The 13,810-nt window shown below is 43.7% G+C and overlaps 1 protein-coding gene across 1 annotated transcript in view; it reads right to left on the minus strand.

The window, feature by feature from the left end:
- LOC308611009 (spermatogenesis-associated protein 31D4-like) overlaps positions 1-13,810 on the minus strand; it is a gene marked incomplete at its 3' end in the record, with an annotated part of 236,282 nt that overhangs the window by 21,193 nt on the left and 201,279 nt on the right. The window contains 3 exon segments of the mRNA XM_081259960.1: positions 2,089-2,788; positions 3,067-3,127; positions 3,704-3,749. Of these exon segments, the coding sequence (XP_081116086.1) occupies positions 2,089-2,788; positions 3,067-3,127; positions 3,704-3,749 (807 nt within the window).

Here is a 13,810-nt window from a genome sequence, read left to right on the forward strand (position 1 = left end):
GATCTGTCTTGTACTACTTGGAGGATAACTGTGGCCAGCAAAGATAGCTTCTTGATGGCAGGACTTGATATTTGTCAGTTTACAGGAGGGAGCCCTGTGGTTGAAAGGATGCCCCTGGACAGGCTCTGTCCAGACCTGCACTTGCGCCTTTTGCTGAGTTTTCCTAAACTGCACTGGGGAAGGAAGGGGCTCTTGAGAGTAGGTGACATCCATTGCATACTGACACCCCGGTTTCTCATCTAGGAACTTCCTGATGCCTGTCGCGATTTTCTGAGCTTCAGTTGTCCCAGTCAAGGCAGTTCTACTTTTAACTAGGCCTCTGTTCTGCACAGTTGATATGGGGCTGCCCTTTTCCTGGGCATCTTCTTGCCTTTTGTATTTTATCCCAGAAAAAAGCCATTGCAAGAAGTGCTTCATTCTTTTTCTGATATGGCCTTCAGGAAGAGGCTGTCCCTTCTGTGATAGCATCTGGGAAGACTTGCTCGCAAGTGTCTTCTCTAGTACCATCTCCTGAGTAGGGAAACGCTTCCTCCTAAGTTGGGATGTCCCGAACCCTTTATCCCCTCGATCAAGCTCTTCTGCCTTGGGCTCCAGAGGGCTCACTCTCTTTGCAGTTGGTGGGAAATTCTTATCCTGGCACCTCCTTAAGGCATGCTTAGGGACCCAAGGTTCCTGCTGCTGCTCCATCCTGATTCCTCTGTCCTCCAAATGGACATGCAGCACCTGGGAAGCTCCCATGTCCCCACCTGAGACACCCTGGGCATGAGTCAGTGAGGCCTCGTTAGTCAAGTTATCTGAAGCAAGGGATGTGTCAGTGGGTTGGCCTTGAGCCTGGCTATGCTCCCTGTTCTCCAGTTTAAAGTTCAACTCACTGAACAGTTGTTCTTTAAGGTCTAATGATTTAGGATCTTGGGGAACTGGTAATTTGGGTGGGGGGCTTCCAGTGGTCACGGTAGTTTCTACTTTATTCTCATTCACATTTATCATTTGGGAGCTCCCTGGCTTGCTAGTTGCCAACATGTCACTAGTTTTTAATTGAAGAGTGTCAAGCTCCTCAGCCGTGAATACCTCCCTAGACCATCTGGGCATTGAAACAGGTTCTGACTTCTCCACCTTTTTGCCCTGTTGCATTTCTCCTTTATCACTGGAACTCACACTCTTACGCTTTGGCTCATAGGGCCCAGCTTGCTTTGCAAGCAGCTTTTGGGGATATCTGTTGTCTAGTTGAGTCTGTCTATGACCTGCTTTCCCTGTGATGCAGAGGGAGACAGGCAGACGAGTCTGTCTGACATCCTTAATTCTCTGAACACCCTCTGCCAGCCCACGGTTGACATCAGAGCGTGGTTGTCTCAGGACCCTCTGTCCTCCTTTGCCCACAGGTGAGGTGGCAGGGAGAGAACGATCCAGGTCAGGGGCTGAATTTGTTGTTCCCACTTTGTCTCCATGGAGAGATGCAGAGCTTCCTCTCAAGGACTTGAAGCTCCCAGATTTGGAGTCTGCCTCAGAAATCACATTGGTTGAGGAGGGCAAGTTGGCATGAGACAAGGACTGGCATGAGGCATCTTTCAATTTAAAGATCTGTATGGATTCAAGGACCTTGCGGGGAAGGGCCCACAACATCCTCATAGGAAACCTTTTAATATGGGCTTCCAGCATCTGTTGTGGACTGGAATCAACCAAAGTCAGGTCCTGGAAGGTATTCAGGGGGTAGGCCTCACCCACTGATGAGGGCAAACTTCTCTGTTTTGTTTGGGTGTGGGATTTCACAGAAAGAAGCAATGTTTGCTTGATAGCATGCCATGAATTATGCACAGTCTCAGGGAGCCGACCCTCATGTATGTCCTCCAACTTCTTGCTCAAATGTACTTTTAGGACATTTTCAAGTTGTCTCCGACTTAGACTCTTTGCTGACACCCTTGAATTTTTCTCTGAGAGACTCACCATTTGACTGTTTAGGTCTTTCTCAGAGTCATACCCCAGATCCTTACCTGAAGAGCTCTTTGGGTCATTCAACAGGTGATCTTTTGAGCCATTCTCTAGGCTGTGTCCCAGACCTTTCCCCACATCTTCCTCTAGCTGGAACGTTACACCAGGGCTTTCTGGAAGTGAGTTCTCAGGAACTGGCTTCAGTAAGATGGCAATTGATTTAGATTGAGTGACAGATAAAGTGCAGTCTGGCTGTGGTGAAACAGACAGAGCTGGTGGTGCATGATGACAAGCAAAAGAATCGGGGTGATTCATTGCCTGGGACAAATCTGGTAAGGGGTTGATATCTTGGGAAAGGGTGGGGTCAAGAGAGAAAACGGTATCCGGAGACAAAGTGGCCTCTCGTGGGAAAACAGGACCTGCTGTCTGAGTGTCACGTGGTAGGAGACGGGGAAAGGCAAGGGGTTGGGGTGGGGAGTAGTCCACAGGGAATTTGGAATCCAAGGAAGGAAAAGGCTCTGGTGCCATAGAATGACCCAATGGGGTGGGTGAAAAAGAGTCAACTAAGGGGGTCATTGGGTTAGGGGAGAGAACGGAGGTGGGCAGTGTGGTAGGCTCAAGCAGAGAGGCTGGTGTTAGGTCCCTTGGAGGGACTGTTGAGAAGGCAGGGGACAGAGTAAACGATGACTCAGTCACAGAAGCTGTGGAAGCCAACGGGGACACAGAGGAAGTAGAATCTTCCAGGGCCTCTGGGAGTAGCAGCCGACTGACCTCAGCAGTTGCATTATTACACACCTCACAGAAGGGGTCTGGACATAAGAGTTGACGCAAGCGGGTGGTGTCATCGTGCCGGCCCAGGGTGCTGCAGAAGACAGGAAGTACAAAGGTGCAACCAGGACCAGAACAAGGAAAGGGGGACCTGCTGGCCTGGCAGGGGTGGGGTCACTGGAAGCCTGCTGCCCCTTCACATTGCTCCACATCCATGAGTTCACAACATGCTCAGTAGCCCTCACCTCAAGGCCTTCATCACATACTCATTCCTATGCTACCCCCTGCCATGACTACAGCAGGTTGCACTGAATCCCTGGAATTGCATAGAACATGCTAAGGGGGGATCAGGAAAGAAGGGGAAAGAGTCACCTTTTCAGAATAGAAATCAGCTGCGTTTTCTCCTCTGTTTCTGTCTGGTGACATCTCCAACCTGAGAAACCAGGAGAGTGGGTTATATGTAATGAAGGTAGAAGCATAGGGATAATAAAGGAGTCCCCTTATGGGAAACCCTTGGGATATTAGACTCTGAAAGACCCAAGAATTAGTAGATGAGGTCAAATGGTCAGTGATATTAACATGTGTATGTTGCTTCTTGTAAAGTACTTTCACATGCATTTTATCTCATGTGATGCTCAAAACCACCATGTGAAGCCCAGAGATCAGTGTTGCCTTAGAGAGGGATCTGATCATCCAGGAAGTCAAAGGACTTTTACAAAGTCAGGACACAGAAGTTCTGACTCTTGACATCTCACCTGGCCACCTGTTGGGAAACACCCATTGCCCAGGTCCATCACTGCTTTATGCCCAGCGATGAGCAGAGCAGGGAATCTGAGAAGTGTCTCAGGCTCTGACTGCCTTCCCACAAGCCTCTCCTCTTAGAACTCTGGTCTCTGAGAGAAACTGTACCTAGCAGTTGACATCCTCAGAGATCAGGGACCTTGGATCTCCTGGAAAAGGCAGGAAGGGTCACCCTTGGAGAGTTCAGGTGGGATAGGCAGAACCTTACCTTTTGGTGTTCCACCTTTCCTTCTCCTCTTGGCTCTGCCCTGATGCTGAGAACAAAAGAAAAGAATGAAGGGCTGGGGCTCATTTCTCTCACTCTTCTCTAGGAAACTCAGATATTCATTATCCATGAATAATATGACTCTATTTTAATTAACAGAACTTTATGTTCCTTCTTTTTATCAATTTTAAAGGTTTAAAATGCTTTCCATTTTTTTCTTCTTTGACAAACTCAAAGAAGGACTTTCGACTATGAGGTCCACACTTGATATTCTCAGTCAAAAGTCATCTGCCCAAGGAGGGCCTAGCATCTGAGGCTAACAGTTACGTCCATGTCCCTCAGATAGGACCCTGTATCCTGGAGCTCAGGCTCCAGCCTATGGTCAGAGGCTCAGCATTGCTGCTCTGATCAGCCCAGCACAAAGGAAGGCTTTGTCGAGTGATGCCTGACATGAGAATGTGAGGCATGATCAAGCAATGGGGAACTCTGTTCTCCTGCAGAGATCCCAAACTCTCTAAATAACCCAACCCAGGGCCACAGAATTACTGTTTGGGATTTTATCCTGGAGTCCTCCAAACACTCAGATGGGACATGGGCTTCCACTGGAAGCAGCCGCAGAGCACAGGGAGACCAGGTCGGTGCTTTGTGACCGCCTGGAGGGGTGGGATGGAGAGGGTGGGAGGGAGGGAGATGCTTGAGGGAAGGGATGTGGGAACAGATGTATATGTATGACTGATTCACTTTGTTATAAAGCAGAAACTAATAAAAAAAATGCACACACACACACACAAAATGTGGGAATAGAAATGGAAACAACAATAAAGAATCTCCGTTGGGGGCTCACCCAGGGCTGCTTACCTTTCGGATGTCTTTGGTTTTACTAAAGATAGATGAAAATGGCAAGCGCACCAGGTACCACAGGAACAGAAGAAGCAACCCCAACCCGCACAGGACGACGAGGTTTGGGTCAGTATCCAAGGATGTTGAGTCACAGCTCGGACATGGGTCAGTAAGCTGTTCAAAAATGAGAGAGCGTTCCATTTTCTGAATTCCGTTTTCTGAATCACAAGGCTGCTTGAAGTTACTGAAGTTATTGAGCAGTCCCAGGCCTGCATCACAGAGCACTGAAGAGTCACAAAGGGTTTCTGAGTGTGGGGGAGGGGACAACATGGAGAGGGTGTGTCCACGGCCCCTCCCCCACCCACCAGTCCAGCAACCCCTTCCGCCCCTGCTGGGCCTTCCAGGTCCCTCTGCCCTACCCTGCCATCCTATTTTCCAACTCCATCCTTTCATGGTTTCATATATTTACAGTAATGAAATTTTCTGCTTGTTCCATCGGTAACCCAGATACTACCTGGGTCCCCTCTACTGTTTGGTAGAACCTTGAGCTGGGTCTCACCAATTCCACTGCCTTAAGTGTCTGAAATACTGTCTGGAATTTTTGCTTGTACCCACACATTTATACTCAGGATCATATATGTCCTTAAATCCATCTTTCCTATAGAATCTTTTCACTACGCAAACCCAGTTCTAAAGAACTTAAAAGTTCTTTTATCCAGTTTTGTGAATGTTGAATAGGGAATTTTGCTTTTTGTTGCAGTCAGCCGTTACCATCTTCAGTCAGAGGGGCTGACTCAAATAATTAAAATGAAGACTTCATTGTTCAACATTCACAAAACTAAAGTTACTATAAAATAAATGTAAATAATTAAACTTTCACGAGATCTTGAGGATAAGTCTGTAGCACTTATTTTTCTGAAGTTAGTGAAGCTTAAACTGCATAAGACTTTGAGCACATGCTACACACACACACACACACACACACGCACCCTTTGACAAACCAATCTGGTATTTTCAAATCTAAGAATAAAGTGTTTTCTCATTTTATTCCAATCTTCCATCTTTTGTTTTGACCCTACTTCTTCCTACTCTACCTAAAATACAGACAGTCCCTGACTAGGGGACATCAATTTTCTAACATGTGCACAAATCCCTGTCCTAGTCAGTTTGGGCTGCCGTAACAAAACACCATAGACTGGGTGCTTAAACAACAAACACGTATTTCTCATAGTCCTGGAGGCTGGGAAGTCCGAAATGAAGGCAACAGCAGATTCTGTGTCTGGTGAGACCTACTTCCTGGTTCGTCAACAACTGTCTTCTCCCAGCAACCCTGCAGAAAAAGTGGGTGAGAGAGCTCTGTGAGGTCTCTTCTATAAGAGCGTTAATTCCATTCATAAAGGCTCCACTGTTGTGACCTAATCACCTCCCAAAGGCCCCATCTCCTAATACTATGATATCATATTGGCCTTAGGGTTTCAACATACGAGTTTGGTAGGACACAAATATTCTGTCCATAACACTACCCAAAGGCTGTGCTAAGTCCTCTGGTGGCACAGTGGGACCCAGGAATGTCAAAGCCTTAGAGAAGAATCGAGTCTTGAGCAGCCTTACCTGATTATCCTTGTGGGCCCTGTAAATATCATCTTTTCTTAAGTGTGCCTTGCCACAAAGGTTGAGAAGCTCTGCTCTATATAATCATCCCCATAAATGTTTGAAACTCAACTACCTGCCATGCTTTTTTTCAGGCTCCTCTTGTCAGGTTTAAATAATCCCAGTATTTCCCTCCCCTCTTCCTACATCTTCCTTTCTAAACTCTTTATCTTCATGATAGCTGTTCTCTGAACTGTCTCCTAATTTCTCATGTCTTTCTTAAACTGTGATGCCCTTTATTTGACACCCATGGCCTAGCACAGTTACTTGATCTCCTGTGAAAGGGTTAGACAGCCTTCAAACCCACAGAGTCTTCTTTCAATTATGCAGGAACAGGTAACCTACCCTGAGGATAAAATCTGCCAAGAGGCACCACTTCCTCCTGACCTTGATATGCAGCCTCAGCCAAGTTTTCATTTAATAAATATTTCCTGCTGGAAACTAGGAGACACCAGTACCTGTAAGTCGCAGGCTCTGTCCTTAAGGACCTCATGGTGCAGTTTTAGGGGCAAGCCCTACACAGGTCAAGAGTTACATAACCGCACAGGAGAGGTCCCCCATGGCATTTGTGAATTGGCAAGTGATCTCTGGAATAGATCAGAGAAGGGACAGATGCTATGGGTGATAACTGCTCAGACATTTTATGCTCCTTAGGAAGGTATCCCTGCATGCCTCTCCAATTTTCTGATACAAATTAACGATCCTTGGAGAAGATGGTTATAGAAGAGCTTTTCTCTTTTAAAAGGGCACATGTTGGCTAGATATTCTTACATACATGTGTGTGCCTTGCGTGTAAAACTTACAAGAAGTTTCAATAAAAAGGCTTTTCCCAAAATGTTAATAAGATTCCTTTTCAGAACCTGGTAGAGCTCCTTCAAAATTGAAAGAAACAAAGGACTAAATGTACAGCACTTTTCTTTGCTTTTTTTTTCTTTTTGTACCAACCACAAATAAACTCCATTGGTATTTAGTAGCAGAAGTTCACAGCACTTATCCTTCCTAGACTAACATCAATGATAAATTATAAATTTATTTGTCTAATTTATAAAACATTTTGCTTTCAGCGATCTCAGTGCATTTTCACAAACATCCTGTGATGTAAACAGTACAGGATTATTGTGCCCATTTTATCAGTAAATAAAACTGAAGTTCAGAGACGGGAAGAAACTTCCTTAGATTTGGTTCAGCAAGTAAGTAGTAGAGCCCTGCCTACTAAATTCCCCACATTCTCAATGCTACTATTTTAAACAATATAAATAAGTGACTTCTTAAAAAGTATGCCCTGGTACTAAAATTAAAGTGGTTATGTGATTGAGAATATTCACTTTATCCATTAAGTGAGGCCAAATTTGGGAAGTAAAGAAAAGCTATTTTTGGCATCCTATCACCTCTTAGGTACCTTTTCCTTTTCATTCTTAGCACCAGTATCTTGGTAAGTGTTCTCTATTGCCCTCTTAAAACCTACTTTCAAGAACTCTATTACATATGATTCTCAGTAAGGTATAAATGAATAATAAAAGCTTAAAATGTCATCCCTCCCAGGAACACATGTCACACATTTTACATATATCTAACCCCAAAGCCTTGTAATAAAGCTCTCACCAGAGCATTTCAGGCAGCCATCCTGAGGTGGCAGTGGTGGCTTTCAGTAGAGTGAGAGCTTCTCCTCTCCGCCCAATGACATCTTCCCAGTTGACCTTCATCACTACACAGAAGTCTGGTTCCAGATTTCAGGCTGCACATGGTTAGATTATCCCCAAGAAAGAGTATTTTCCAAAAGCTCTACTAGAGTAGTACGCTGCCTATTGGTGGAGACTCAGTAGGGATAAGTCGTTCGTCTAGGATTGTCACATGTCCTCAGTGCTCTCGCTCACATCCTGGCCACGGTCCCAGGGATGAGCCACGTAGAGGGAGGTTTTTTTAGGTTACCAAAGAGCCTGAAGAAAAACAGATTCTAGAGTAGAATCCTTTAAAACTGAACTGAACACTGCCGCTTTAAGATGTTCTTCGTTCATACACACACCACACTTTCATTGAACTCTACCATGTAGTATTTCTAGTAGAAATATCAAGAAAATAAGGCATTGCCTCTGCCCTCAGGCAGGTCATAGTTCAGTAAGTAAGGCCTACAAACAAGTATAATAAAGTGATATGAACTATAAAAGAAGTAGGAATAAGAACACAATGAAAATACAGATGAAAGAGCAATTAATTCTTCCGCCAGGAGGGAGATGAGAGAGAGGCAGGGAAAATTTCAGACGTGGTGCCAACTGAGATGGGCCTTGTGAGGTCACCTCCTCCTCCTCTCCGTCCTTGCCCTGGCCCTCTTCCTGTTCCTCACCCCCTTCCTCCTCACCCTCCTTTGCTTCTTTCTCTAGACTTTAATTTTTAGAGCAGTTTAAGGTTCACAACAAAACTGAGCAGAAAACACAGAACTTCCATATGCCATCTGACCCCCCCCAACACCCCTCCACACACACACACAACCTCTCCCACTATCAACATCCAGCACCAGGACTTCCCTGGTGGTGCAGTGGTTACGCCTGCCAATTCAGGGGACATGGGTTCGATCCCTGGACCAAGAAGACCCTACATGCCACGGAGCAGCTAAGCCTGTGCACCACAACTACTGAGGCAGTGCTCTAGAGCCTGTGAGCCACAACTACTGAGCCCGCAAGCCATAACTACTGGAGCCCACACACCTAGAGCCCGTGCTCTGCAACAAGAGAAGCCACTGCAATGAGAAGCCCATGCACCGCAACGAAGGGTAGCCCCCACTCACTGCAACTAGAGAAAGCCTGCGCGCAGCAAAGAAGACCCAACACAGCAGAAAGGAAGGAAAGGAAAGGAAAGGAAAGGAAAGAAGGGAGGGAGGGAAGGAGGGAGGGAGGGAGGAAGGAAATTAAAAAAAAAATGCAGCACCAGAGTGGGACATTTGTTACAATCATACCTACATGGACACATCATTATCACCCAGAGCCCATAGTTTACGTGAGTTAGACAAGTGTATAGTGACATGTCTCCACCATTGTAGTATCACACAGAGTAGTTTCGCTGCCCTGGAAATCCTCTGTGCTCTGCCTCTTCACTGCATCCTCCACCCTAACCCCTGGCAACCACCAATCTTTTTACTGTCTCCAGTGTTTTGCCTTTTCCAGAATGTCATATAGTTGAAATGATACAGTGTGTAGGTAGCCTTTTCAGATTGGCTTCTTTCACTTAGTGATATGCATTTAAGGTTCCTGCATGTATTTTCATGGCTTAATAGCTCACTTTTTCAGTGCTGAATAAATACTATTCAGTTGTCTGGATGTACCACAGTTGATTTATCCATTCACCTTAGACATCTTGTTGCTTCCCAGTTTTGGCACCTATGAATAAAGCTCCTATAAACTCTTTTTCTTAAAAAAACACGTTGTTGAGGCATAATTCACATACCATATAATTCACCCATTAAAAGTGTACAGTTCAATGACTTTTAGTATATTCACAATGTTGTGCATCCATCACTACAATCAATTTGGGAACATTTTCATCACTCTAGAAAAGAAACTCTGTTCCCCCTAGCCTTCACCCTTCAATCTCATCACTCTCCCCAGCCCTAGCTTACCACAAATCGACTTTTTCTATAGATTTGTCAATTCCAGACATTCATATAAATGGAATTATACAATATGTGGCCTTTTATATCTGGCTTCTTTCACTTAGCATAATGTTTTCAAGGTTAGTCCATGTTGTTCCATGTATCAGCACTTCACTTCTTTTCATGGCAAGTAATATTTCATTTTATGGATATACCACATTTTGTTTATACACTGATCAGCTGATGAACATTTGGTTTGTTTCCACTTTCAGCTATTTTGAATAAAGCTGCTATGAACATCTGTGTACACATTTTGCTGCAGACATATGTTTTCATTTCTTGCTTATTCATTTTTGCAATAACTTAAAGTCACACTTTGTCTAAGTTTGTTGTTTTCTGAGATTTGGGTAATATAACCATATCAGACTCCCTGTGAAATGAAAGCTTTGGAGTCTAAATGCAGTTTCTGTCAAATGTCTGGGTGCATCAATTTGCCCTCCTGCCAACACTCTCAAAATTAGCCCTTGAGTCAGCAGGAATGATGGTGATGCATAATGCTTAACATTTAAAAGTAATGAACACCTTATGTTCTCAAGTTCCTATTCTTAGAAAATCAGAGGAGGGTGTGGGAAGAGAAAGTGCAATCCAGCCAAAGTGAACATGAGCAAACCTATTACATATATAAAAGTGCATGTGTGGTCACACTAAAGCATTGGGCATGTGTCTGAGGATGAGAGTAGCCAAAAAAATGAGGCTGAGAAAGAAGGGGACTCAACTGTGAATGACTTTGAATGACAGTTTAAGAAGCCTGAACTCTGGACCAAGGGAGTGGGAAGCTAAGGTTTTCATAACCAGAAGAATGGCATTCCCAGATCTCTGTTTTGGAAAGATGACTGGCAAGGTGACTGAGAGTTAGGGGGAAACATGCAAATTATATCACATAGGACTCTTTCTCTTGCAGATGATAGAAAACCTAATGAATTCTAGCTTGAGCAAAATTTTTAATTTATTGGCTTCTATTTCTCTATAACACAGGAGCAGATTCAGTTTCTGACTTGCTACCTCTTGGTTCTGCTTTCTTGGTGTTGACTCATTCTCAAGCCACTTCTCTTATAGTCCCAAGGTGGCATCCAGCCAGGAAAAACAGAATTGTTGTCCCAGTTTCTCAACCAAAGTTCCAACATTCAAGTGACTGGGACCAGCTCAGGTCATAAGAACACCCATGAAATAATTACTGGGAACCAGAGAATACTACTGGCCTAGTCTAGGTCAGTGCTACTCAAAGTGTGGTCCGTGGACCAATGCCTGTTTCCACATGTTTGTTACCATCTACAACAAGATAAGTTTAGACAATGGAATATTACTCAGCCATAAAAATAAACGAAATTGAGTTCTTTGTAGTGAGGTGGGTGGACCTAGAGTCTGTCATACGGAGTGAAGTAAGTCAGAAAAACAAATACCATATGCTAACACATAGATATGGAATCTAAACAAACAAAAATGGTTCTGAAGAACCTAGGGGCAGGACAGGAATAAAGACACAGAGAATGGACTTGAGGACACGGGGAGGGGGAAGGGTAAGCTGGAATGAAGTGAGAGAGTGGCATGGACATATATACACCACCAAATGTAAAACAGATAGCTAGTGGGAAACAGCCGCATAGCACAGGGAGATCGGCTCGGTGCTTTGCGGCCACCTAGAGGGTTGGGATAGGGAGGGTGGGAGGGAGATGCCAGAGGGAGGAGATATGGGGATATATGTATATGTATAGCTGATTCACTTTGTTATACAGCAGAAACTAACACGCCATTGTAAAGCAATTATACTCCAATAAAGATGTTAAAAAAAAAGGTAAGTATAGAAACTGAGGATGGTTAGAAACTTGTACTGCAATTTGAGAGAGTCATTAAATTTAATAATAAAAACTGAGGCTTATATTTTGTATGTCATAGTTCGTGTGTCATTTTTCCAGTGATTCATTTTTACTATATTTTATACAAGTACCAGTCCACAGTGGATGGGGGTGTGGGAGATGAAGCAAACTGGTCCTTCACCACAGATAGTCTGAGAAACCGTGGTCTCATATACATGGTCCACTGTGAAGCCTGCGGGTGAATCAACATTCTGGAAGCACACAGGGAGACTTTGGGGAGCTCTTCTCCCCTCGCCATGAAAGAAGGCAAAAATAAATGTCCACTATAATCAGGATCTTAGTTGGAGAGAGGAAGGACATTCCCAGACTTACTTTAGCTCTCTTATTTTCTCAAGCTTTTGTCCACGTTGATCTGCCCTTATTCAGAGTCCCTAGTAAGAATTTACTCTGCATAAGCTTTGGATATGGCCAGTTTAATAGGCTAAACATTACATGGGCATTCACCTGCCTTGCCCATTAAAACTTGTATTACTAGAATCAAAGCATTTGAATGGCTCTCTTAAGCCATTAAGAGAAAAACAACTTTGAGCTAGAGTAACACAAGGTAATTACTAAGCTGAGCCAAATTCCTCTGCCATGCTCTTGGCACTGAGGTATGGAAACTCTACAGCCCTATAAGAAGTCTGAAGGAAAAAAATGTTTTATACAAATTTCAGGGGTCTAAGTTTCTCATTAAAAGTACATTTTAGAAAGTTGTTTTAAGTTAACTTGCTAGGGCAGTTGTACGGCAAGCAGACGGATGTAGCAATTTGTCAAACTGCAGCTTTCATCTCTCTTTTAAAATAATATGGAAACAATAAAAACACAATTAAAACTAAAATTACAAAAGCATAATCTGAAAGAGTATTTTGATTTTTTTCTAATTAAAGCTCTGCAATTAAAGTTTTGCTGGAGAACAACCTGTGTTTTTAATCTCACAAAGGGCTAATAAATGCACCGAATTTGAGATGTCTGGTAAAACTCAGAGCTGGAAGTGACCTTGGAGAACCTTCTAGTCTGGCTTTCTCATTTTACAAATTGGAAACTGAGGCCAGAGCAGGTTTCTTTCTTTTTTCCTTAATCCTTTCTTTCATGTGTGTGCATGTGTGTGATTTCTCTTGGTGTCTGCACCTAATTTAGTCACTCAATGTAGGACTTGCTTCTTTCCAGTATGAAGACAAGGACTCAACAAACACCAAAGTTTATGCAGTACTACCTCGAAATCTGCAATTTTTGCCTAAGTGAACTTCACAAACCATTGAGATAGTAATGCATTTTTGTGAAAACCAAATGGAAATACAGCATGTGCCTTCATGCCTTCTGCAATAAAATAAGCTGAATGTAACTTGAGTATTCTTTGGTGACCCCAGCTTAGTCTAATAAACAGCTGTGATACTGCAGAGGAGCAGGTGTAGGCGGTCTGGGACATGGACACAAATGTGCATTGTCTCCAGCAGTGCCCCACAAACCTGCTATCATTTAAAAAATCCATCACCTGTATTTTAGGAGTTTACCTCTTTTTCATAAAAACACAAGAATTGTTTGCCAAATGTACATATGCAGTGCAAAACTGACCTATGACAGAACTGCCTTTAGCAGGTCACGGGGCTACCCTAAAGAGTTAATGTAGTTTGGATCACTTTTATCCCCTCAGGGGGTGAGGGAACGACAGGAAGGAAATGGAATATAACAAATAATATAAGATTTGGTGGGTACTTAATTTGTGCCCCAAACTTTCACTCATTTCATTTCTTAACTATCTTGTGAGAGAAGAAATAGTTCTCTCACTCACAGATAACAAGACTGAGCCCCAGAAAGATTAAATAACTTGCCCAAGGCCATAAGCGCTAAAAAGTGAAAAAGTAAGGATTTGAACCAAGCTTGCTTTGGTCCCAGACGTGCATCTTCAGTCCACACAATACTGTCTCAGAGAGTAGAGTCACTGCGTCTTGATCACTGACTTCATTTTAACATGCCAGGAGCTATATTTTGCTGTATAACAAACCACCCCACAAATTAGTGGCTTAAAACAATGAACATTTTATTTGCTCATAATTCTGCAATCTGGGTTGGGCTTGGCTGGGTGACCCTTCTGTTGATCTTACTGATGGCTACTCACGTGGA

Source organism: Mesoplodon bidens (genome assembly GCF_964165515.1).
Source record: "Mesoplodon bidens genome assembly, contig: HAP1_SCAFFOLD_49, whole genome shotgun sequence".
Lineage (NCBI taxonomy): Eukaryota > Metazoa > Chordata > Mammalia > Artiodactyla > Ziphiidae > Mesoplodon > Mesoplodon bidens.